This window comes from Xiphophorus couchianus, chromosome 12 (genome assembly GCF_001444195.1).
Source record: "Xiphophorus couchianus chromosome 12, X_couchianus-1.0, whole genome shotgun sequence".
In the NCBI taxonomy this organism is placed as follows: Eukaryota; Metazoa; Chordata; class Actinopteri; order Cyprinodontiformes; family Poeciliidae; genus Xiphophorus; species Xiphophorus couchianus.
The window spans coordinates 22,766,033-22,792,818 of NC_040239.1; the positions used below are offsets into that span (position 1 = coordinate 22,766,033).

The window sequence follows — 26,786 nt, forward strand, 5'->3', positions numbered from 1 at the left end:
CTACATGGGGGTGGATTTACTGGAAGGAGTCCAGGTAGAGGAGATGTGAGGAGGAAATGAGTCAAGGTGACTCAAAGGAAGCAGAGAAAGAGAGACGGAGAGAGAGATGCGTTACCTGATGTTGGGCCTCCTCCAAGTTCCCACTGGCCCACAGGGAGAGGCCGAGACGATGGCGAATCTTTGCCTCGTCCTCGCGCCGAGCCAGCTGCTCCGCGAGCCGCAGGCCTGTCAGGAGGAGAGGAAGTGGCGACAGATGAGAAGACGGAGCATGGAGCAGAAAATATTCAGAGTAGACTGGCTCTTGTGCGTCTTTGTGCGCAACAGATGTAAGCATAGCGTGGTACTGCTGTTCTGACAGTGAACAGGTTTGGAAATTTGGCCTCAGTTGTAAGAAACGGCTCGTGCAGCGGGTTTTAAGCATGCACCCGCCTCTGGCGAAGGGGGAGAGCGTCGGTAGCACTAATCGGACTGCGTGGTAATCAATGCGAAGGATTGAGTGGCTGAGCAAACACAAATACGCGTGTAATGCTTGCTTGAAGGGTATCACAAAAGGCGTCGACAAATATTTGCAAGCACATTGATGGGCGAATAATGGGCTTTATGCAAACACAGCAGAAGTCTACTTTGGGATACTCTGAGAGATTGTTAGTGTTAGAAAGACAGGGGAGTATATACACAAGCACAGTCAGAAATACACATTTTTTTGTTTTTAATGATGCCCTAATGCTGCTTGTTTTTCTAAGGTGCATTAAACTTACAATCAAACCTTTAAAACAAGAATATGCTTTAATTTATAATGGATTTTCATCAATCCACAAATGGTAGAAACTTTAAATAGGATCAAACATACACATACAACCCCATCGCTCGTCCTTGGATGAATGGTGTTCCTTTTTGTCATTGGAATCACAAAGAACTAAAACATTTTTTGATTTGATAATAACTCTTTATCTAACCATGGAAAAATCTGCCAAATGTAATAAGCAAAATACCTTATGGGAGAAAAAACCTACTGTCAGATGAGGGACAAAAAGTGCTTTTTGGCCACAATGACAATAAATATGCTTGCAGGAGTTACTTTTAAAAACCTAAGAATTGTGTAACAACTGTCAAACATGATGATGGTGGTATCATTCTGAGGGTTTCACTGTCACTGATACTGGTGTTATTGCAGAAAGTAGAAGAAATAAAAGAAAAACTAGCTACAAATTCACAGCTGGATGGTTTGCCTAAACAGAATTGTTTCCCAACGACAATAATTCTTTAATGCTGGTTTTAGGATTGTTAAAATAGGTTAACATTAATCATCTTTAATGGTCCTGACCTTAAACCTTTTGAACCATGTCACAAAATCAGCCAATTTAAATGAATTCTGCAGAGGAATAAAAATTTCACAAAACCGACAGACTAGTATATAAAAGCTAATGAATGTATTGTAAAAAAGAATCCACAGCAATTTAAACGTATCCCTCCCATTCTTGTTTTTTTTTAATACTAACTATACTGATATATTGTATTATTAATATGTCCAGAAAGGAACAGTTCAAATAAACCACTAAAATCTTTATTAATATGTCCAGAAAGGAACAGTTCAAATAAACCACTAAAATCTTTCAATCGTTATGACACTTAAACCCATTATAGATGTTTTGTTTGTAAGCTGCTGATCGGTGTTGTATGCCTAGGTGTGACTGTTCGGTATTTGTGCCGAGTGAAATCATCTGCAGAGCACACAGTTTGTTTTTTCACTCTTAATTCGTCAAGCAGCAAGGCCGATATCACATCTTTGCATGTGTTCTCGCTCTGCCTGCCGAGAACCCGGTTCTGCCCAATTACAGAGATGAAAATGCCCCTCTGTGCAGGAAAATGATGGGGGGAAAAAAAAAAAAAAAATGGCAGCGCCTGAGCCACACATCACCCGCAAGGTGCTAAAAGCTCAGCAAGCCTGCTACAGTTTACAACAAGCTATTTCTCATGCACATTCCTGGTTAACACGGTCTCTGTATCTGGAAGTCCATTCTCTCCGCCCGGCTGTGTGACAGAGAGGTCGAAACGCGCTTTCGGTCAAAGAGAGGAGGGGGGAAAAATGGGCCAAGCCGGCCTAGTCCCAAGTCGCTTTTCTCCGCTTTCCCGTTAAAAAACCCGCCTGTGGCTGGACCCGCCTGTGGCTGGACCAGATAAGCCGAGAACAGAGAGTGTGACCTGAAAATGGCAGCCTATTCCGCGAGTCCAGCACACCAAGCGGGCGTAGACTTCATGGCTCCTTCATGGCCGTGCTAGTCAGCAGCCTTTGAAGGCGAGCCTGCAACGGTCTTTCCTCTCTCCTTATCTCTGCACACACCCTCCCTCAGCCTGACTGCATGCCCTCTTCCCCCATGCATCTGCTGTGCTCCTGCACCTACTCCTCTCATCTTTGAGCTTCTGTCCCAGCTACCTCCTCCCCAACACCCCCCTCCACCTTCTACCTGTTTCATCTTCCCTGTGGTGGCACTGCTAGCAGTGACTCTGCACTGCTTAGGGCTCATTAGGCACTGGAGCAAGAGATAGGAAACAGATCTAAATTATCCTTTTTATTCTCTGACAGCATCACCCCTCGCTCTTCTCAACTCCATTTCTGAGCCTTTCATCTACACACACATACAACCTACAGCGCACACCCGCATAAAAAAAAAAAATCCTTCTTTCTTGGAGCTGCTCTGTGATAGTTTCTTTATGATCAAGCCGGAATGTCAACTAACTCTATGTTTTCTTTATTCTCCAGCTGACAGTGAAATAATACATGTGAATTATGACTCATTGTGATCTCTGTCTTTTCCCTCCGTCTGCCTGCCATCCTTCTTTTATTTTTCCAAAGTCGTCTTCTTCTTCTGCGTATTGCTCCCTCGTTCCCTCTCTCTTCTCCCGCTTTGTATCATTCAGTGTCTGTCACTGTCACGACGCGTGCCTTTGGAGCGCCCGGCAGGCACAGTCACGTAGCGGCGGCTGACACGAGGATGTGGCCGTGGCTGGCTGCACCCTGAAGAGCAACTGGAGAACACTTTAAAGGCTGCCTGACAGCTGGGGGAGAGATCCACTGTGGTCGCCCCAGGGCTCATGCGTACACACACACCTCAGGGTTTTTTCCACACGCACACGTCATGCGCATGCACGGTGCCACTGAGAAAGAACCTGCAGCGAGCATGCACTCAACACACATGGCGACAAACTGCCCTTTGATCATGACCACATGTGGAACAGCGAACAGTGGCGGGGTTATTGTTGAAAAATGGGGATAACAGCACACACAATTTCCACTAGGATGAAGCACTGCTTCTGTTGTGATGAAAAAATGCTGCAAACAGCTGCGAGTGTGGTGAAATAAAGAAAGCTACAGAGCTACAGAGGGATGCCTGATTCTCACATACAGGTTGCTGCTCATCACATAAAGACCTAGAGTTGAAAAGTATTCAAAACTCTGAAAACGTTTTCATATTTTTTCAGTGTTAACCACAAACTTCAGTCCTTTTTATTTAGGACCAGCTTAACTGTTTCCCCCAAATAAAAGCACTCCACAGTCTGTTTCACTATAGCAGGGGTGTCCAAACTTTTTGCAAAGAGGGCCAGATTTGATAAAGTCAAGATGCCTGGGGGCCAATAGTTTGTTCGGACATTTTTTAACTACAAAAGTGTCATGCAAATACACACTGTTATAAAACAATTTTCATTGTCACAATTATCTTTATTTTTCAAATAACCAAATATAAGCCACTCAGGCAACTCTAAAAACAGAAATTCTGCTTTTCTTTCATATCTGGAGAGTCAGATAACATTGAACAAACTGTATAAAATACCTTAAATTTACATGAGTTTAAAAATATCTTTGCCTCAAGAACATTTTAAACAGGAGTTATAAGTAATGCAAAGTTGTCTGTTATTATTAAATCTTAAAACAAGTGAATTTTGCTCTTGTCATTTTCAATATCTTTCAGAAAGTAATAGTTTGTATCACATCTACAGGTTCATAACCAAATCTTACTCAAGAGTTTAATAAAAATAAGTGCCATAAATCCAGGTGCATAAATGTTCTTTTGGCTCTTCACTGCTGATAGTGACAGACGTTGCCGTTCAAAACACTCAGTTTCATGTCCTCAACTCTCAGTGCCACACTGTTACTGCCAGGCAAACATTCGCAAATTCTTGCTTCTTCTCAGGGCAAAATGTTCTCCATCATTTTCATAACACAGTTTTGATAAATGTACCTTCAGTAAAAGGTTTGCCATGTTTAGCTATTAACATTAACTTCGTAGCTGCTTTGGTGGTATTTTCTTTTGACTCACAGGCCCTCGTGAAGAATCGCTGTTGTGATGCCAGTGCAGCTTGGAGCTGCTTCAGTTTTTCAGCACGGTCACTCCCTGTTAGCTTGTTGTATGTGTTAGCATGTTTAGTCTGGTAGTGTCTCTTTACGTCAAAATCCTTAAACAAGGCAACCGTCTCATTACAAATTAGACAAGCACAATTGCCTTGATTTTCAGAAAAGAAGTGTTATAATTCCCATCTCTCTTGAAAGCGGCGGCCCTCACTGTAAACTTTCCTCGTTTTCTTTGCAGTGGCCATGGCAGAAATGAGTGGAGAGCGGTTCGCTGCATGGAGGCAGAGACTGATAGTATTAAAGTGGTGCTGCCACCATTTTGTGAAAGGAGGAATTACAGTTTCAAGTTTTATGATTTATTTATTCTGTTTCACAGTGCAGGCGGGCTATAAATAATACATTATAAGACCGAAGCCGCGGGCCGTATGAAATCTGGCCGCGGGCCGTGATTGGCCCCCGGGCCGGACTTTGGACATGCCTGCACTATAGGTTTGTCGCATTGATGTGAAATGTCAAGATGTTGATCTCTGCATCTCCTCCAAAGTTATACTAAGCCTTTTGGTGGTTTCTCGTTGAGGTTTGCCTTGCCTAAATTTGGTCTTGAGTTTAGATGGATGGACATGTGTGGCATACTCTCTCCACTTTTTAGAGGATCGCTTGAACAGCTTTGAGATTTTAAAGCTTAGAATATTGGTATATAATCTAACCACTCTCTAAGTATCTCCACAAGTTTATCTCTGCTCTGTTTGCCATGTTCTTTGGTCTTCATGAAGCTGACTGCTGAGACTAATCACACACTACCGGTCCCCATCTACTAATAAAGTGGCTTCTGAAGGCAATTAGTTGCACTAGATTTCATTTACGTGTATCAAAAGAAAGGTGGCTGAAAAACATGAATCATTTTTATTCCAGAGATCAATCTGCACTAACTTGTACTGGCCTGTCAAATAAAATCCCAGTAAAAAACACTGAAGTTTGTGGTTGTAATGCTACCCAATGTGAAAACATTCCAGGGTTCTGAATACTTTTGCAAGGTTCTGTCAGTGTTGCTCATTACCTATACCAAATATGAAACAGTGTTAACTCAGGGCAATTTGTTCTTCAGTTGTCTAAGCTGTAATCTTCAAAATGCAGGCACCTAAAAAGTTTGAGGACTGCTGCTCAGAAGTACTGAGGTTAGTAAGAAAATGACCTGATTTCTGAAATCCGTGAAATTAAAGATAAAACTTTCTTTAAATTTTCAAGCAAGATCTTTTTTTAAAACTCCAAACTCCCTCCCATGCAGAAAGGAACAGGGCCTAAAGAAAAATGTGGGCACCCGATTTTTAATGGTTTTTGCAGCCGTTTTGTGTATTTGGGAGATTTCGCCGTGTTGTTTCCGAACAAGATTTCATGTTCAGTCGTATTACTGGGTTGTAAAAAGGTCTTTCTGTGGATATTTGATGATGTTAAGGGCGGTTGAGTTGCTATTCTTCACATTTTTCCCTCTAATAGTGGAATTTTTCCTGGCTTCAACAGAGGTCCATAGCAGTATTGATCCAAACCTGAGCTTAACCATCACAGGGATAATGTTCTCATTGAATTTTTAACTCTTTATGTCTCGACTTTTCCTTCAGCCACAGAAACCAAATATTCAGCTTCTTGTTTATAGCTTCTCTTTACTGTAGAAAACTAAATGTTTACTTGCAAACCTTAGCTATGGGATCTTCTGGTTAGGATAACACAATTGTGAATTTTTGCGTGTTTGGTAGAACAGTTCGAGGTTTCGACAACAATCCTGAAAATGCATTCAATTTGCCTTTACAACTGCAACTCAGATTAAGAGTAACATCACACCTAATTCTACCTTGTTTGAGTCATATTGGAAAACCACTTTCCAAATGTACAGGCAATACAAGCTGATGACAATGTATCGATCAGTGTATCAATCGATACATTAATCGATACAAGGTCACTAAGGTGCATATCACTAAGGTGATGAGGTATAAGTTTAGAAACTGCCAGATCACAGTTTTACAAAATATTCTGATCAGTGCATCTCGTCAAAAACCATTTTATTTCTATAACTTTCACATTAGCCAACCTCTTATGTAGAAATTCCAACTTTCTGGGCCATTGCACTATATTTTGCATTAAAAAATAATAACAATAATTGACTTAAACTTTAATTTACCAGTAGAATCCCATTGAGATTTACAATCGTTTTGCGAGGAGTGTCCTGGCCAAGACAGGCAGCAGTAAACAGGGTTTATGATGCTTTCCAGTTCCTAAAACTACAAGAAATCAAATAAACTGAGTTTAGCAAACAGATTTGAAGGATTAGGTTTAATAAAGGTTTTCATGTCTTTCATACAATTGTGTGCAAACACACTAAAGTTCTTGACTAAGAAATGTAAGAACTTGGTAAAAGCTATGAAAGATGTTTGTTTGGTCTTCTCTACTTTTTTCTCTAAAATTTTATCAATTTAGACATAATCTGATAGACCAAACTGATTTCAACATCAAACCAAAAGTTGAATTTATATGTTTAGATCATAATTATATTGATGCTTTATATGAATTTTGTTTCTACTTTTTAACAAAAAAAGTGCGTTATCATGGTTTGTTACTGAATATGGATGTTTTGTTAGGTATTCAATGAAGAAACAATGAGGAAACTGTAAAACAGCCACAAATTGGCACAATGACCACACTGTTTTAATGACAATATTGATCATGTTAATCGCTAAGTGCATCTTGGTGTGAAAGACCTCTCACTGTTTAACATATCATGTCATTACAAGAAAAACACTGGAGTAGCTCTATAAGCCCTTGGCACCTTTCTATGATTTTATGCTGCCTACTGAAGGTTAGTCATTATAGGAGAACACAGAATAACCACTGAACATACACAAACACTCAGCGATTTGAAGGTCAAATAATTTCAACTGTAGCTGCAGAGAAGCTTCTCTCTAGCTCTATTCCAAAACACAAAAATAACCAGGAAAAGAAGAAAAAAAAGCAGTAGTTACTGAGAGAAAAAATAAGGCAACTTTTCTGCTTGGGTAGGTTGGCCAGAAATAATTGGCTGTCAAGGATAGTGAAGGCGCTGTTCTTGTTCAAAGCCAAAATGAGGAAAAAACACAAGGACAGCGTGGGGGGACAACACTGGGACTGGGTGGAGACAGAATGGCCTGTCGTCTTTGTTTCTATTAAAGCTCAACAAGCGGGCCTGCAGTGAGTGTGTGGGCCACAGCAAACTCAGCTAACTCTAAGAAAAGATGGGGATGAGATGGAAAGGGGGTTTGTCGTCCTGCATTTTCTCTCTGCAGGGTGAAATGTAGAAATCTATTCTTAGAGAGGCTCCAGTTTTCTCGGTTACAAGCACTGGTTGGGTTTTTCACAGGATTTAAGCAGAAAGCCTGCCCTTGAACATGGTTGTGCGGACGAGACATGGAGTTGTTAGTGTTATCTAGAGGTTTAATAAAGTCAGGGTTTCATTCAGTTAAAGACATTTTAATGAGATGCCAGCAGAAAGAGTGTAAAGTGTTCTGCTATTTATAGCAGTATGGAGCATAGACTAACATCCAGTTGTCAGCGTGCTAACAGTGAAACGTCAGCAGCCTTTTTTTTAAATAATGTGGACCAGGTTGTAAATCAGTTTAAATGTCTCTGCCTAGCAATACCAGAATCAACTGAATAATCTACACACTTGATATATGAAAACATGTTTCATTACCTTTACATCCAATTGTGCCAAGATTCTTATTGTCTCATCCAAATAAGCAATTTCTTTTGAATTTAGCATCTGCTTGATAGACATTATTTTTTGACAGTAAGGGGTTACAAGCTTTACCACCACTTCTGTCATCATTCTAATGAATACCAGAAGAGATCGTGATAAAATTTTAAGTCCGCATCACCCGTTCTTAATGCCTAGTGTGGACATACAGAGGTTCCACTGAACCGAACATCAGGAATGAAAACTTCACGTACAGTCTCTAAAATAAGTAATTTTTGAGAGGTCGAGCAGCAGGTTTTTATCCTTCTCTTTATAATCTAAAAGGGAACAGTGAAGCATGAGAAGCAGGATTCTGTCAGCCTGTGTGTGACAATGTTATTTTGTCACCTCTGAGAAGGAAGATAGAGAAGGGGAGAGGGGGAGCATCTAGCAGTAAACAGGAGAAATACTTTGAGAGCATTTGGGTAGGTTTGCACAGACAGACATACGCAAATGCTATACCTATGCAGCTCTGAAGACAAACACAGATGCACAATGCTCACACAAAATCCCCTTGTGCACATATATCACATAAATACAAAAGCACAAAAAAACACACGCATGCGTCCACACACAGACACACAAACAAACACATGCGCACAGCTTAATAAAAGTGTGGCAAAGGCTTAGCAATAAATAGGCTCAGAATTTCATATTCATGAATTCAGAAACTCTAAGCCTATCAGCTCAGGCAACAAAGGCAACCCTCTCCATGCTCCCCTCTGCTCACTCACCTTCCTGCAGGTACATGACAGCTTGTGAGTAGTTCTGCAGCGCATGGTGTGTTCTCCCCAAGCTGCCATAGGCCAACGTCTTGGCAGCCAAATCATTAGTCTGAGCCGCCACACTAAGGTGCTGTTCTTGGAACACCACCGCTCGCTCATAGTTTCCAAGTGACTCATAGGTAAGACCCAAGTTGCCGTAGGCCCGGGCCTGACGTGTGGTGCTGCCTGCTTCTTCTGCAATCTCCAGATCACTCTGGTGGCATCGCAAGGCTGTCTCATACTCTCCCATAGCTTGGTACACAGCACCCAAGCCACAGCTGGCATCGCCCTCCAGTAGTCTGTCCTGGGTGTCGCGAGCGATGGCCAGCTGACGCTCCAGGCAGGAAATGGCCTGCTCGTAGTTGCCTAACTGGCTGTGGAGTGCACCAAGCTCGCCGTAGGCCTGTGCCTTGCCACCGCACTCCCCGAGTTCATGTGCCACAACCAGCCGTTTTTCGAAACAAACCAACGACTGCTGCAGATTGCCCATTGCCCTGTGGGTGAAAGTAAAGAGTTAATTTAAGTGTAATGAAGCACAAAATATGTTTAAAATTCACCCACTGTTCATAAATTGATTAAAAATAACAGCACAAGTCTTTATGTAAAATATTTTAGGCCTAATATGATTGCAGACGCAAAGAGGTATTGTCAAAGAACAAAAACCTACTGATTTTTCAGCCCAATCCACCACTTTGACTGGTCAGAAACCCTAAACTCAAATCAGAGAAGGCACCATAACTCAGCGCTACCAGTTTGTGGGAAACAACAGCATTCTTCTGTGTGTAAATTATTCAGTGAGGAGGACTAAAAGTTAGCTCTTTTTAGTACCTAGAACATGCAAAGACATGCCTGCAGGTCAATCAGGCTGTGTGAGAGAGAGCAAGATCACTAGTAACAGGAAGGCTAAATTTAGTCCAGTAAAGTTGCTCAATTATTATCCTTTTGCACATTCAAATTCCATTTGTGCAGAACGCATTTATAAAAGTACCTGCTAAAATCCATAATAAATAGCAGCTTCTGCATTACAATGATGTAATTTGGTAGTATACAGGTAAAATCTGTTCTATTCATGTGGCTCAGAGTCTAGATGGCTACATAAAAAGCTACAGTGGGCCATATTTGGTCCTTAGACCTTGAGTTTGACACGTGATATAGGGCATCAATTTCCTCTACTTGATATTTTGTTCATCTTTACTGTATTCCAAAAGACTTTATTTACGATCTCAAATGCACTCCCGGTTGCTGGAAGCCCATTGAAACGAAGCATTATAAGAAGAAAAGCCTTCAGCTTAATTAACGTTGTGTGATAACGTATCTGCTTGACTGAGAGCTGCAAGAAGATGAGAAGGGTTTGCGTATGATGTCTATTATTCCCTTCTGAACTCAAGCATGGCAAATACAGCTGTGTGTGTGTGACTGCTGCAGTGCCAAGCTGCTGCTGCACAATAAGAAGAAAATCACCTCCGAAATGAGGATTTTGGGGGAAAAGCTGTTTGTATTTTGTGCTGCTCTGTAGCTTCCCATGTTTCTATCAGCTCTCTAAGGCATGAGGAGAAACAGAGGGGAAAAGAGACAGAAGACGCAAGAAGTTGTTTTGAAATGCTAGAGCTTCCCCCATTCGGAGACATCTGCTCACCAAACTACTTTGCATATATTTAATACCAGCAGCCCCGGGCTTCTGCTGACACAGCTCTTACCAGATTCCCATTCAAGCACTGTTCATCACAGCCATTTCTAACTATATGGTTCTTTATAGTGAGCACATATAGAGATAAATGACATACTTGGTTTCTTAGTAAAAGTCGAGTTATAGCCATATAAACATTGGCGAAATGGACAATGAAAGTTATTCCGGACTCACCTGTGCCCATTGCCTAGGCCTCTGTAGGCTTTCTCCTGGTCCTGCATGCGATTTAGGCTCTGTGCCACTGACAAGTACTGGTCATAATACTTGATCGCTTCCTCAAAGTCTCCCAAGGCCTCGTAACAGTCTCCAAGGTTTCCGTAGGCCCTGCCCCGGTCCATTACTGCTTCGTTTCCACTCAGCTGCTGCAAGGTAGCCAACTGCTGCTCCAGGTAGCCAATAGCCTCCTCCATCACCCCAACATTCATTTTTGTGATGCCCATGTTTCCATAGACCTGAGCCTCCACAACAGGATCCTTTAACCTCCGTCCAAGCTCCAACTGCTCCTCGTAGCTCTTGAAGGCCATGGCGTACTTCCCAAGGGCCATGTAGACAGCTGCCAAGTGGCCATGGGCTTTGCACTCTCCTGAGACGTCACCAAGCTCTTGGTATACCTCCAGTTCCTGGGTGTGGTAGCCTAGAGCTTTGTCATATTTCTGCACTAGTCTGTAGGTGGCCCCCAGGGCAGCATAAGCACAGGCTTCCATTCTGCGCTCCTTAACCTAAATTGAAAGTAAAACAAAAGGTTAATGATTGTAATGAGATTCAATGATCTTCTCCATTTTTTGCCGCTATTTTGCACTTGATGTGAGACTTTTCCTTGCATGGGATTTTTTTCTGGAGTAGAATGCACTGGAGACATGTCAGTAACATGTGCCTTAAATTCAGCACATGGGAGCAATTTGCACCTATTTTTGCATCAGGTCACAGTTAGTCCCTCTTCTGGCCCAAATACACAGCATACACCCTGAAGTGATCAAAGAGGTAGAGGAAATGCCTTTTAGTCAAGGAACTCCAGGTACCTGACAAGACAGGGCATTCCCTTATTAAGAACTAAATCAAACAGGGGAATTTACATTAGAAAGGCCTTTCTACATCCATTACTGATCCTGAAAACTATTAAAAACAGTGGAATAAAGTTATATTGTATCAGATTACTCAAATGTTACATGTAGTATTTTGCAAACAATACACCAACCTGTTATCTCGGGACAAAGAAGCAACACAGTGTGTGGTTGGATGGTTTTTTTTTTGGTAAATGGAAAAAAACGCATTGTTCCAATTGCAGGGTACTTGCTGTGCTCTTGCTGGAAAACGTATTTGCAAATAGCACGAGTCCTACCTTCAGTTACAGCCCCAGTTTTTATTTCTCTTTTTTTATATATAAATTCAGCTGCTTTTCACTATTTTTATCTTGTTTCATAAGCTTTTAACAGATTGCAAATACCTCATCTAGTCTGGGTGGAATTAAGACAAATAAACAAATATCGGTGGACTTTCCGCAAAATGTGTATAATGCATTCTCTCATTATGGGCAAACTGCGTCAGAGCAGAGAGGTGCTGAGTGGAGTTTACTACAGTGGCAGATGTGTGTTTGTGTCTAGTTTTGGGACTTAAAGGAGATGCACACTTAGTTTTGCACATATTTAGCCCCTATAGATACCTTCATGAATACAGTTGTATATTTTCTTTTCTGTGAAAAAATATTCTGCTGAACTCACTGAATGTAAAACAGCCTTACCTGATGAGCTAAGGCCAGCTGCTGCTCGTAAAACTGAATGGCTCCTGTCACGTCCTTTTTACAGACAAAGATGTCTCCTAAGTTCCCTAGAGCTCTAAAGCGAGCCTGTGCATTGTTCAGGGACTGTGCTAGTGACAGCAAATACTTCTGGCACTCCTCCGCCTTAGTAAAGTCTCCTAGGGCCTTAAAAGCCAAACCAAGGTTGCAATACGCCTTGGCCTGACTAAGTTTGTCATGAAGGTCCTTGGCCAGCGCAAGATCCTGCTCATAGTATTTAACAGCATCCTGGTAGTTGCCCAGGCAGTAGTGAGCATAACCCAGATTGTGACAAACTTTCCCTTCACTCTCCATGTCCTGAAGTTCTGGGGACAATCTGAGGTACTGCTCATAGTAGGGCACAGCCTGTGGAAACTCTCCTCGAGAGCAGTGGAAGTTTCCCAAGTTTCCCAGAGCCCGTGCTTCGCTCTGGACATCCCTCAGCTCTCGAGCGATGTTGAGGTGGTTCTGGTAATGCTGTAGAGCACGATCATGGGCACCGAGGGCTTGGTACGCCACAGCCAGGTTGCCATGGGTGGAGGCCTGTGAGGCACGGTCATTAACCTCCATGGAGATCTGCAGCTCCTGGCGATGATAACGAACTGCTTGGTCGAAAGCTCCAAGAGCATTGTAGGCATTACCCATGTTGCCATAGGCCCTGCCTTGGGCAGCATAGTCATTCAGCTCCTGAGCAATAGCCAGGTGTGTTTTGTGTAGTTTCAGTGCAGTCTCGTAGTCCCCCTTCATCTGGTGAATGATGCCTAAGGAAAGAGGAGAGGGGAGAAAAATCAAGTCAAAGACCTACACAAGGGAAAGCAGGAACCACATAAAATTCAAGTGCATTGTCAGCTCTTCATGTTAAAAACAAGTCATTCGGTTGTTAAAATATGCTCTCTGAGCCATCTGTTCTCTGCTTACACAACACAATCGCCCACAGAATTATGGTCATTAAAATGTAGTGCAATCAAACAGAGTTGCTACAACATCAAAATTAAATCTTTTGATGGTCTAAACACTCTTTGATGACTGTGTCTTCTAGGGATTTTACCAAAATCAACAACTTTTCCACATGGGTGGATAGAAGTACGGAAGAGAATCAGAGCTAAAGACAGAGGGAGTGAAAATGAGGGAGTAGGAAAAGAGCGGTCGGGAAGCTCGGCAAACAACTTTAGAAAGAAATAAGATAAATGTGGAGAAGCTATAAATAATGGAGTAGTCGGTGCAGTGAGCGTATTTTGTCTGATAAAATACTATACTTTGAAAAATAATAGCTTTACTCCACAACCAGACAGCCATCTGGCATATTCTCATACATTCCCTCACTAAGCAAACAAATGTGTGCCCACACCTGTATACTAATGGAGACTAACAAATACATAGCAAGCAATAAAGAGACATCAAAGCATATCTGCTGGGGCTCTTTTTCTTTCCGAGATATTCATCTGTATAACTCATCTTTGAATCCGTCATCCGGTACGAACAATAGAAAGGTTTACTAAAAATACTGGACAATATTCAGGGATCCTACATGTGTTTTTCATTTCTAAATGCCATGCCTATTAGTCCTTTCTCAGACAATTTTTGAAGGATAAATATGAAAGTTCACCATGGTTTGTGACAGATATTTTCAGAGGCCAGGATTTAAATAGGCAACCTGAAAAAGACCTCTGAGACTATGAAAGAAGATTAAAAGAGGGATGCATGAATGAACAGATAGAGTAGGATGGAAACTACTATAAATAACGGAACGAGACATGAAGTATTGAAATGCAAATATCTTTTCCATTCAATTGTGTTTTCTTCTGTACTCGTGCACACTTAGAAAATGCTTATAACAAATCTTATGCTTTTTCTGACATTTCCAAATTGTGTGAAAACCTTGAATATGGTTGTTTGTTGATGGATAGAGAAGCCAGTTGCAGGCTATAAAAAGCCCTCTATTTTCGTACAGTATACAGAATGATCATCGTCGCTTTGCTGCTTCGGCGTTGAGTAATGGCCTTGTAGGATGTGGGAAGCAGCCACTGACGGCACACACGGAAGGAGAACAGTTTCGGAGCCAGAGTGGGGAGAGTCGGGGATGGGGAGAAACTCTGTGGCTTGCGGTGACGGCGATGGTGGCGTGATTAGTTACCACCACGAGTGTTTTCCTATTTATTTCATCCGAAATCTGCCACATTTGAAAATAGGGTACATAAACATTTGATCTGGACCCAAACAGGCGGGTCTCATGACCGAGTAAATCGCATGCAATGGTGGATGTGTGTTTTGTGCTGCCCAGATTTAACACAGCCAAAAATAGAGAAAAATATATGTGCTGCCTTTACAGTAATGGTTTGGAAAAAGATCGATATATTCATACATTCCTAAGGTGTATGTCACACAGTGTGAAAAGGGGGATTAGACTACAAAAAGAGATAAAACATTTTTACCTGTATTACCCCAATAAAACAGACTACATCAGAGCATAACCTCGTCATTACTTCAACTTCCTACTGTTGTCAACTGAATGTTTACCGATGGACTACAATCAGCTGATCTAAAGTGGCTAAATAAGTGTATAAACCTAATCACTTCTAGGTTAGTGTGGGAACACCTTACTTTTTAAATTACAGACATGAAAACTTTGAATCAGATGCTAACTTCATTATCATGTTCATCACATAAAGGAATCTTTTTTGAGTAACTGGTTGTTAATTAGTATTTCCTCTGTCAAAATCTTTTTCTAGTGAGTTCTAAGCTCTGAATGTTCATTTACTCAAAACCAGATCTATTATTGTTTTCATTTAGTGCCATAGGGACCAAAAGACTATTTTTTATTTTTAGTATTTCCTGCCTATTAGCTCTCAGCATGAAGGAAATACTGTGCCTGTACATTTTTAAAAGAACTTAGATACTCAATTTTCAATGTTTAGAGTTCAGTCACGTCTAATATCTCTCCAAACATATTTAACACAACAAACTGTTGAATTATTTGCCACTTCTAAACTACTGTTAGCTTAACAGTTTTTATGTAGTTTGAAGGCAACATCCTCCTTCCTGTCAGGTTGATGATAATTTTCAGATGTAGGTCTGCTCTTGTTCGCAGTTGATTGTTTGCTCGAGAATGAGAATAGCTTTTAGCTGACATCTGCCTATAAAGGTTATCACATGGTTCATTCCCTATGAACTGCAGGATTATATATGACTAAATCAAAATTTCAGTAATATACAGTAGATTCCAGACATTAATGTCAAAGCAATAAAACGTTTGGAAGATTGTAGGATTTTTCACACAGAAAAGAAAGTCAACGCCCTCCAACAGTCACAGTACAATTCAGACTCAGGTACTTAGAATTTGCAAGAACTTGTTCATCAACATGAGTGAAATCTGAATCATCAGTCTTTCATTCAAGTGTAAAGGCGATGATTAATTAAACATGTCTCAACTGGATGTCTTTGTTGGAGAAAATATAATCAAAGCCACTTAGGATAATTGTTCAGCATGTCGCAAAGACTTGCTGACAAATCATATCTGATCTGCTGTTTATGTGCTTGCTTGCATTCTCTGGTTGAAAGCGGGGAAAAAAAACATGAAGTGACCCAGTAAACATCAGGTTGTGGTACTTTAGAATTAGTATGCAAAGTGTATGGCGGCACAAAACACAGACAACAGCAAAGAAAACAGAAAAGAATCTGATTTATAAATCAGAGTTTGACCAAAGTTTCTTACTTACTAGTTTCTATTTTCACATATTCGCTGACTCATCAAAAAACACGTTATGTATGTCTAAACACTCATAATAGTCTAGCAAGTTTAGCATTAGTAAAGTCATTTTATGTTTGTTTGTTTTTTTAAAACTGTGCACAAAAACAGTAGCTTTTGTTCCCACATCAGGGGCTCAAACATTTTACCTCCTTGGACAAAGTCCTCAGCTTTGCCTAACTTTGGTGTCTGGAGTCATGTTAGGAGTCACAGCTGGCTGGGTGAAGGAGCACCGACAGCCACAAAGTCACTCTAAGGTTATGCTTTCCCCCAACGGATACTGATGTTACTGAGGACATAATGTCTACTGATGTATTACCAGCTAACATAATCCTGCTGCAGGCTAAAAATGGATCCGGGGCTTGGTGATGGACGCAGGGCTAAAGCAGGCGGGCAGGCTGGAGGCTGGGGAAGCATGAGCAGGTTTCAGGTTGGGGACTCGGAAGCTGCTGGCAAAAAAAAACGCCATAACCCCCAGGCTACGCCTGGAGCCACACTTGAAGACAGAAAATATTTCTATGCCCCCTATATGGTAAAAAGATTATGGAGCCCTGAGGGAAAGGCATCCTGTAGAACGGTAAATAAAACCATTCCAAACATGACAGTAAATACAGATGACTAATGTGGCCATAATCGCATCCTGCCATAACTGCCAAGACCTGAAAATATATCAGTCCTCTGATTAAGTCAGATTTATGATTTAATGTGTAAGGTGTGTTGTAAATACACTTGACTAAACATGTGCACTTCATTCACATCCATTTACATAGTGGTATATCAGAACCCTATAACCAGAGACATTAAAAACTTGGCAATGCCTTGTCACTATTCGTTATTCAACTAACTTTACATAAAAGCATGGCTGCACTGATGACTTTGAGATATGGTGCTATATTCTGAGTAAATCACTGTCAGTTTTATTCCATTGAAGAAGGCCCACTGCTACTAGGGGGGCATATTGAGAATAAAGGAAAGACCATCAGCCTGAAACAATTAGAGAACATCTACAACACTGCTTGAATCTTAATTGAAAGAGGCTGATATGTGTAAATATTAAATTGCTAATTATACTATGTAAGTAAAATCCCAATGACGTAGGACGGTGTTGATACTAAAAAGTCAAGAAGCTTTAGTTTCTTTTATAAGTAATGACAAAGAATGTTTGATAAACCTCGAATGTGGCTTATTAATGGCATTCACACTGACGTTGAAATATGCAGATAAAAAAAATATATTTAAAAATATGGAACAATTTGGAAGAGAATGTTAAGTAGGGTAGATCTCGCTTCAGTTTTATCTGAATATACACACAGTTCCTGAATGTAAAAATACAAAATCTTCAACATTAATTCCTTTTTTCTTCTATTCTGATTATATTCCAATTATAAATGCCAAATGAGATGCTCTGTCTTAACATATTTTTATACTCTGGGGTTTTCATTGTGAAATCGAAGAAATATTGCATTTAAGCCATTATTTCCTTTGACAATAAGCAGAAACACAAACAGTATGAGCCACTTCCAAAGATAATTAGTACCTGGACTCTTTCTCTCTCTTACATTTTGTCACATTACAACCATAAACTTCACAGTGTTTTATCAATATTTTGCATAATAGAGTACACTGAAACATAGTACTGCATAATGGAGAATCAGAGGAAATATGGTGAATGTTTTTCCTTTTTTTTTTTACACATTTAAATACACAAAAGTGTGAATGCTTTTATATTTAACTCCCCCAATTCAATACTTTTTACAAATCTTCAGGTACTTCTACCTGTTCTGCACAACTACAAATTAAAGTCTCAGCAAAATAGTTCACTAATTTCTCTTGACACAAATTCTCAGTTGATTTGGTGTCTGTCCTTTGACTAGGACATTCCAATATGCAAAATCAGGAACATAATATGATTGTTGTTCTGCTGGGAGAGGAACACGCTTAAACAAGAGCTTGAGAGATTAAGATATAAAGCTCTGAACAAAGTTTTGGCCCTACTGTTGAAAAACATCACCACAACATGATGCTGCCACTACCATGTGTCACTGTGGGGACGCACCTTACTCTTTTCAAAGAGCATCTCTTGTTTGTGAAAACATTTGAAAACCAAGAACCATTTATTTTCCACTTACCAATGATGTACCACCATGACGTTCCAATAAAATACACTAAAGCTTATGGTTGTAATGTCACAAAATCTGAACAACTGTAAGAAGCATAAATATTTCTGCAAAGCTCTGTAGGTAATGATTACATCATAATAATAAGGATTGAAAAGAGACTTCCTTTTAGCCGTAGAAACTTTTCTTTGCTGGTATTTAAGAGCCTACATTTGCGTTATAAAGAAATCGGCAGTACAACACGGCATTTTGCTTCCTGTATGAACTAGAAGTAACAGACCGAAGAGCCTCCTTGAATCCACAAAAAATGGGTGGAACTGTAGCGAGTTTGGCTTAAGATAGTAAATTCTTACTTATGTGCGTAGAGATTCCCTGTGATCTGACTGAAACAGAAAGAAGAAATGTAAAAAAAGAGAGAATAAACAAGTGGGTGATTGCTCTGTAGGTGGTCTTCCAACAAAAACATGCAGTCTTCCAGCTGATCCACTGTCCTTTCGACTCTGACTGACCTTCACCCCTCCTTCTGCTCTCTAAACACACAATCCCTGACCTGTTAGCACCCCCCCCCCCCACACACACACACACACATCTGATTCCAAGAACTGCTTATAAGTACACTGTTCAGAATGAACTTTTTTGGCTGCACTGCACCATCTCCTGCAGATTGCATTTCATGCTGAATTTGCAGATGCTCCTGGAAAAGGGCACAGTTGCTTAGCTCAGAAGGATGCCATAGCTCTTTTGTTACATTTAATAGCACTGCAGCGAGTCGAATATTAGCTGCATATGGTGAACAACACATTAGTGAGGAGAAAGACTGAGAGTGTGCTTCATATAACTTCTTTAGTCCACTTTTCTAGTTCAATGCATAGTCATAAGAATGGGGGCATTTGGTGCTGGTGTTTTTCAGCAAACAGAAATGTGAGGCCTGGCTAGAAAGCTTCACAAGCACAAATCTCTCAAGCAGAACAACACAGGACTGGCATATTCATAACTTCAGCATCATGTCACCTCTCCGACCACGGTTCCATTTGCTTCCTGTATTTTGGCCAGCTGGCATTTACATGAGAATTAATAGAGATTGAAGGTTGTCACCAGCCCTTGGAAAGAGGCCTTTTCTGTGTGGGCGTGCGTGGGGTGGGTGTGTGTGTGTGTGTGTGTGGGTGTGTGTGTGTGTGTGTGTGTGTGTGTGTGTGGAGCTCCCAACTACTTTTACTGTCTCTCTCCTCACAAGGTTCTCTCATTCATCCTGTCTGAGCAATTAAGCTCTCTAAATTCCACTGGAAACTCAGGCCTCTCATACTCCCTGTCCTCGTCAGACTAATAATACATCTAGACTCACTGCTGCTTCCAGAGGCTTAGGAACAAAACAGAATAATCTCTATTCTTCAGTGCTCCAGGCAAGTCTGGTCCCTGTTGTGGTCTGCTCCAGCTGTGGGCAGTTGAAAGGGAAAATAAAGGCTAGAAAAGTACTAGATTTATGTCCAAACAACCACAAAGCAGTGATGATGACGCAGCAGCAGCTGCTACACGGCGCGATAAGGGATACTTGTTTTCTCCTCATTATTTTGGTTATTTCAATGGAAAAGGCTACAGCGCTTTGCAAAAGCATTCATACCTCGTTTTTTAAAATAATTTGTCACATTACAAGCACAAACGTTTATGTGTTCTACAGGACTTTTATGTGACAAATCAGCAATAAGCGGTGAATGAAAGGGACGTTTTAGAAAGGGTAGAAATTTGTCACAGCAAACATGTGAGACCAGTTGAACTTTTTGGCCTGGATGCAAAAATGCATACAGTATGTGTGAAAAACTATTGCAGAATTACATCATCCCATGATGTAATTCTGCAGTACTTTGTGTTGATCCATCACAGAGATCTAAAACAACAGAGGTGTTCAGCCAAAAATGACAGTAATGAACAAAGTTTTTAAAATGTAAAAATATGATCAAGTGAGGCCTAGCGTCTCTACTATCATTGTAAAATACATTCAGCATATGTTGCCAGAAACTAAAACTGCTCTGCTTTATTTTGTTTTTTTGTTTATCCACTGTGGCATAATAGGAAGAGTAGGAGTCTGGCAATTATAAAGCTGAAGGTCTGATTTCAGGTTCAACTCTTGCCACTTGAGCAAGGTACTTAATCCTAAAGTTCCCCAGTGATCTCTAGAAAGACATGTTTATGCGAGAGAGCAAATGGGAGAATTACACTGTAGCATCAAGTGCTGTGAGTGGTCAATATGACCAGAAAAAAACAATATAAGTTCATTTTCTGACATGGACAGAACTCAGTTTGTTTCTTTGCTCTATATCCCCAAAAAAGAAAAAGTCTTTTGTTTTTTTTGTATTTCATCATATTGTGTTCATTTACAAAATTTAACAAGTTTTTCATTTCAATATGCAGGGTTTTACCAATCTCAAGAGCAGTGTTAACTGTATTAAATGCAACTTACATTAAGCGTTGCCAATAAAAACACATAGCTCAGCATTGGCTATGTAACAGCCTCATTGTCAGACATACTGTAAACCCTAGATCAGATGTCTGGGCAGAGCAGCGTTATGCAACTGATGTTCTGGCTGCCTTCCCAAAACTTATCCTCTCATGCCTTGCAAAACAGCAGAATCTTTTATTGAGAAAAGTTTATAAGCTCAAGGAGTTGGTCAACCAAGGTCGCAAAGTACTTTAACGTCAACTGGAAGTTGTTTTCTGTTTTCCTGACACCAGAGAAAATATCTAACTACAGAGCATTTCAGTACAAACTCTGATTCTGAATGTGTTTGTGTTCTCTCCCTCACTGTTGTTTTCCTCTCTCTGTTGCTTTTGGTGTTTTTGTGCAGATCAGCAGAAACCGATCCCCGAGGAGGCTGGATAAGAAGAAAAGAGGGGAAGAGAGGCTTAATTAGGACTTTTGGCTCTGGCCCTTCCAGCTGATGGTGTCAACCCTCCATGCGACTTCTTTGAGACATGCAGCTAAATAAGGAGGTATGATTCCAGGGCAACAAGGACATAATGGCAAAACTACAACAACAAGCCATTCCAAACAGCTTGTTAAATGTCTATTTGAAGCTAAACAGGGGTTGGAGGGGGGCACACTTAAGTTTGGAGAATATCAAAATGTCAATTATAGCAGAAAATATTTGTAATCGGAGACAGGTCGTAAGCTGTGGGGCTGCTATATGCTGTACTGTAAAAGCACTTACAGTGAGTCTTCTACATCACTGTGGAGGAATTTTGTCCAACTTTAATTTGCAGAATTACTTTAATTCAACCACATCACAAGATTCCCCAGCATGAATGGCCTCTTTAAGGTGATTCCGAAGAATCTCGATTGGTGTGCTTTTTCTGCAGAATAACCAAAGTTTTGTGCTTAAGGTCACAAAATGAATGCGGGGCATTCATTTCTTTCAGGATCTTCTAGGTGAGAGCAGATTCATGGTTCCATCAATTATGGCAAGACGCAAAGGACTAAAATGCAGCAAAGTAGCCCCAAACACTCACACTACCACCATCATGTTTACATGTCAGCATGATGCTCTTTTTCTGAAGCTTCAGCAGATTTAATAAAACATCAATAAAATCAATAATAAAACATGTTTTTGGCAAAGGTAAAACGACACTGTGTTCCTTTTGGCCTTTTTGCCCAGTCTTTCTCAGCACAGAACTATAAACACTGACCTTAACTGAGGCTAGTGAGGCTGCAGTGTTTTATAGTAGGGAGAGTCTTAATTATACACATACTCTGCATTTAGCCTTGCTGTTCCAGTTACAGACGTGGTAATGTTTGCTGTTTAATCCTGCAAGTGCTCTAGTAAAGTCACTGTGGACTAACATTAAGTTGCTCCAATGCAAGCTTTTCTACAAAACTATTTTTATGACAAGGAAATAATCATTTTTCTTCCCCAAGTAGACAGATGTTGAAATTCAGCAAAAGTAGACCTTATTTCATTTGAAATGATTTAATTTATATTTTGACTGCGTCGTTTTGGGACCTCCTGGATGAGTAGTTGCTGAATTCTTGAAGCAACTTTGGTTGATTCTTTAATCGTCTCCAGAATGGTAGATGCCAAGGACAAATTTCTTTAGATCATGGAATGATGTGTTGCTTTTTGTAATCTTTTGGCCCATGTGATCACAAGGCGGGACTGGTCTAGGTAGCTTTTTTGTCTAAATAAATAACCATGTTTTTGTATTAAATACGCGTAATTTTTTAAAATATCGACAACTTTTTGATTTTCTGGAATTTTTGTGGCAATAACGAATCAGACATCTGTAAATGGGGGAATGCTTTTCCAGAGCATTGTAGATGGCAGCCAAAAGCTTATGTCCTGCCTTAGATATGAAATATTGCTGACTGAAGGGTAAGTTAGCCGATTGATGAATTATAAATACGACTGGAATGCAAAATTTCCATATTCTGTATAGGTCAGAGTGTGCTGAGCCTATGCTGTTGGTACCGCTGGGCATCATGGTTAGATATTAAAGTGCTGCAATCTTTACACAACTGTCCCTCAGAGCTATGTCACCCACCCCACTTGCAATTATAATAAGCGTTTGCTCATTTTTGCTTCTGCAACTTCTCCTTCCCATTACAAGCACAATGTTTACAGCTTTCATCTTCACTTGTTAATCTTCTCGCGATCATCTGCTCCTTTGTGTGTTTTTTTTGGAGGAGCAGGGGGAAAGGGTTGTTTTTTGAAGCGAGAAACAGCATCCCGTTAGTTTTAGCCCCATATCTTCTTGTGCTAAGCAGGCTCGTGGGGCATCGATGGCAGAAAAAAACAATGCACGCCCTCCTACCATAAACAAAAAAAACAACAACAATGGGGCAATTACAGACCGATGCTCCGCAACCTCCACATCATTCTCTGTTATCTTCATTATTCAGTTCCTCTCGAATCAGCTATTAAAGGTAATTAAGCGATTCATCAAGTCAGTTTCAATTACTGGGAGCTTGACAGCTGCAGATTGGAATCAGTGGGGGTGAGAGGAGAGGCAGAGTGAGAGGAGGAAGCGTGGAAAAAGTAAAGAGGCAGAAAGCAGGCGAGAAGTGCTAACAGTTTAGGTAGCGCTTATGAGCCAGACAACTGGCTCTCTCCTGGATGTCAAGTGTTGCTTCATCCACATCCCCGTCCAACTCCGTCCGCCCAGCGCCCGCGGAGCAACAGGCATCATAGCCACTGCCCGCTCACTCAACACGTGCTCCGTCATCAACTCGAGGCCTCCCAACACTAAATCAGCTGGATTATCATTGCGCCGTCGTAACTGGGGGGACTGTAATATCACAGTTTATGATGAATAAAAGTGCTCTCACACTCTCTCACGCAATCACACCGCATGCAGCAGAGGAATAAATTTTCTGCCTGACACAGAGTGCCCACTCGTAATAAAGCTCACATGTAGTGAAGAATCATAAAATGCTCTCGCTGAAGCATCTAATTTATGTCAACCTGTTCCCAGGTCCCTGGGTTAAATTTAGGCTGGCGCTGAAGCTAAAAGCGGCCCAGACGGCGCGTGTGTGTAACCATCAGGTGTGGCGAAGCAGACCATGGCTTCAATTTATGTTTGCCCGATTAACCCTAATGTCCGCCTCCGCGATTTTAGATGTTAGGTTAAGGAATAATTCATTTGGAAGGAATTATCGTACTTCTTAGTTGTCCATTAGAGTCTGGTTTACCATCACCTTAATGGCCATCATAAGTCATCCGGGTCTGGTTGTAATTGCTGGCCTAAATATTGAGGAGCTGCTGATCTAATATATCTAGTAGGATACTAAAAAGCCAAAAGGACAGTTTCACAACCTGAGCCTCCTGCCCTATGTATATTAGTCAACTGCGAAGGGTTCGTCTGCTATTAATTAAATTTTTGGTATATCAAGGTGTTAGCACTTGATTAGGTAGATTAAAAGTGGATTGTTTGACAACATTATGTCATCGAGGAGATTAGAAAGTGTTCAACCAAAGCAGTGAGACAGTAGGACAAATCACATTCTGTGCATTGAAGTTCTATGCTCTTGCTCAGACGTGCCAGTTTTTCTTTACCTAGCTCTCATGCAGGAGTGATAACACGTTAACTGGATTCCCAGCTGGCCATGGTAAATGCAGTACTAGCATGTAGTATCTTGCTAGTACTACATTTATTTATTCATGGTTATTTGATCAGAACCAGCACATATTAAAGGTTATAAAGTAGCATGTAGCCATCAGCATAATTGATCTATTTGGGCGTTTTGTTTAAAGAGGCATTTTTAAAAAGCGCTTTAAATTAAATAATAAAGCTTAGAAAAGAGAGAAATCTCTTCCACTTACAAACGTGTGGACTGACTTATATTGAAACCATTACCGGAAAGCAAATGCTACGACTGCATCAAGGACATTACAAAAAACAGATGCAGCAGCAAAAAAAAAAAAAAAAGGGATTTAAAACTACACGTGTGGAAATGTTTGCCAAACCAATCACGACTTCATAGATTTCTTAAAAGATTGAGATATACAACAGATTTCAAATGAGCAGGTGATGTGCTCTAGTGCTTTCTTCTTTTGACTGATCAGAAAATGTTTATGAAGTGGGATTTGAATATGTGGGACTTGAAGAAGCTCTGGACGATTTGTTGTCATTTCATAATGCAATCACGAGTGGGTGGTTGTGATCCAAGCCCATTCATTTATATAATTATATAAATTCACACATTTAAGTAATAAAAATCAAGTAAATATTGGGATATATATTAAAGTATGTAATAAAAGAAAGCAGAGCACAGGATTTTGTAATAAAATCTTAAATGTAATGAATATTAAATGTGTTAAAAAAAAACTATTTCATCATATTTATTAATTTATTTGTTTAATGTGTTTTCCATATCACCAAGTACTACAGTCCTACACTATAGAGATTTCTAAATTAAAAAAAACTTGTAATGTGTGACTTTTTAACATTTTATTTTAGATTCATTCAGGCCAAATTGCAGAATATTTTCTGTAGTGTTAATATGGTTAAAACACACATTTTTTTAGGGTTTTGTAACTTTATTTATGACTTGACAGGATGTGTTATAGTTTACGTTTGATTTTAACAGAAATTTTCAGCTTACTCTGCTGTTTCTCTATCATCTAATCTTGCACAATCTGCAAGGCTCTTTCAACAACAGGAATTAATGTAACCCTCACATCCTCTGCACAACAGCTGGAAATTAAATAACGGCACTGCATTCAACATACTGATTGTCTCTCTTAAAAGTAGCATAAACATTGCTGACATACGGACCATAAATATCTTCGGAAAAAAGTAAACAGCTCATTTAAATGAAGATAAAGGAATGTAGCCCGAGGCATTGTGGAAATGCAAACAGGAAATGAAGACCCTCATGCTGTAAAAGCAACAAAAAACAAAACAAGCTTACTTATTCAGAATAATTAGCTTTTAGAAAACCTACAGAGTTTTCTTTTTCTTTAACTGAACATTAACATTCATTCTGATGAGTCCACTTTTCCTGTCCTCTCTCACTCTATCAAACTGGCTAAAAGTCGGGATCATTCAAGAAGTGCCCAGATTGCACCGAAAACAAAACGTTTGGTACCTACGAATGATCAGAAGCCTGATCATCTCTAAGGAGGTTCTGTATGACGACATAAATCTGCTGCACCTTGCAGGTTTGGACTGGACGCCCTTCTGCAGTGAAGTGGTTATTACTCAATTTAAATTCATACTCAAAAGAGAAATCACACAAAAATACAAGATTTAATATCTCTGCTTAAAATTTTGGAATACCTATTTTCAGCATTTATTACAGGAACATATTTTTCAAACAAAAAGTAAGTAAATCCAACATTCAATCTGATTACATTTATTCAATTAAAGAAAAAACATTTTCAGGAATCATTGTTTTTAATGCAATAATATCACAAATTACTGGAATGCTTAAAAGTTCCTTTAACAGAAATATAACTTCACTTTGCTTCACTTTTAAGGTGGTCAGGGTGTCTGGAAACTTTTATTGCACTGAAACATCCCCCAAGTCTCCTTGGGTTCAAAAGCCAGTAATGTCATTAATGTAATTTTTAACTCATAAAGTTGATGTATCTCTAATCTCTCACTGTATAAACTGCTAAAAATATTACATGTCTGGTAGAGCCTGAGGAAATAGTATTAAATGTGTGGATAGACATAAATCAGAAACACTTTTTGCGCCATTGACCTGCATGGATAATTTCACAATTGAAGGACCAAACAAGGCCATGTCATATTAACTAATCAAATGCAAATCTTTGTTTTAAACTCAACTGCAAACAGTGAAGATGCATGACTTCAGTCATGAAAGCCGAAAGTTGAGTGGTGCCTTAACAGAGGTTTCAAACAAGCCAGCTTCATGGAGTCTGCTCAGTAGACATGGAGAAGAAAGTACATGTGGCAGCCTGCAGAAAATCTTAAAATAAGTTTGACTTTTCTCTGATTTCTTTCTGACCATTGAATATCTAAGATGAAATGTTTTTACTGTAGGTGAGATGAGGCTTTGTTGGCTGACTGTTGTCCTTAATGGCACTGTGGATTTTCTGTTCCATCATTTTTGAAATGTACATTGTTTCTTCGTCACT

The 26,786-nt window shown here is 40.1% G+C and overlaps 1 protein-coding gene across 3 annotated transcripts in view; it reads right to left on the reverse strand.

The window, feature by feature from the left end:
* The window catches only part of LOC114154497 (tetratricopeptide repeat protein 28), a 236,403-nt gene that overhangs the window by 24,367 nt on the left and 185,250 nt on the right, over window positions 1-26,786 (reverse strand). For all 3 annotated transcript variants that reach the window (XM_028033627.1, XM_028033626.1, XM_028033628.1), the window contains 4 exons: window positions 12,298-13,094; window positions 10,734-11,278; window positions 8,843-9,366; window positions 116-225 (listed from right to left, as the gene is read on the reverse strand). In XM_028033627.1, the coding sequence (XP_027889428.1) occupies window positions 116-225; window positions 8,843-9,366; window positions 10,734-11,278; window positions 12,298-13,094 (1,976 nt within the window). The remainder of the gene's footprint in view (window positions 1-115; window positions 226-8,842; window positions 9,367-10,733; window positions 11,279-12,297; window positions 13,095-26,786) is intronic.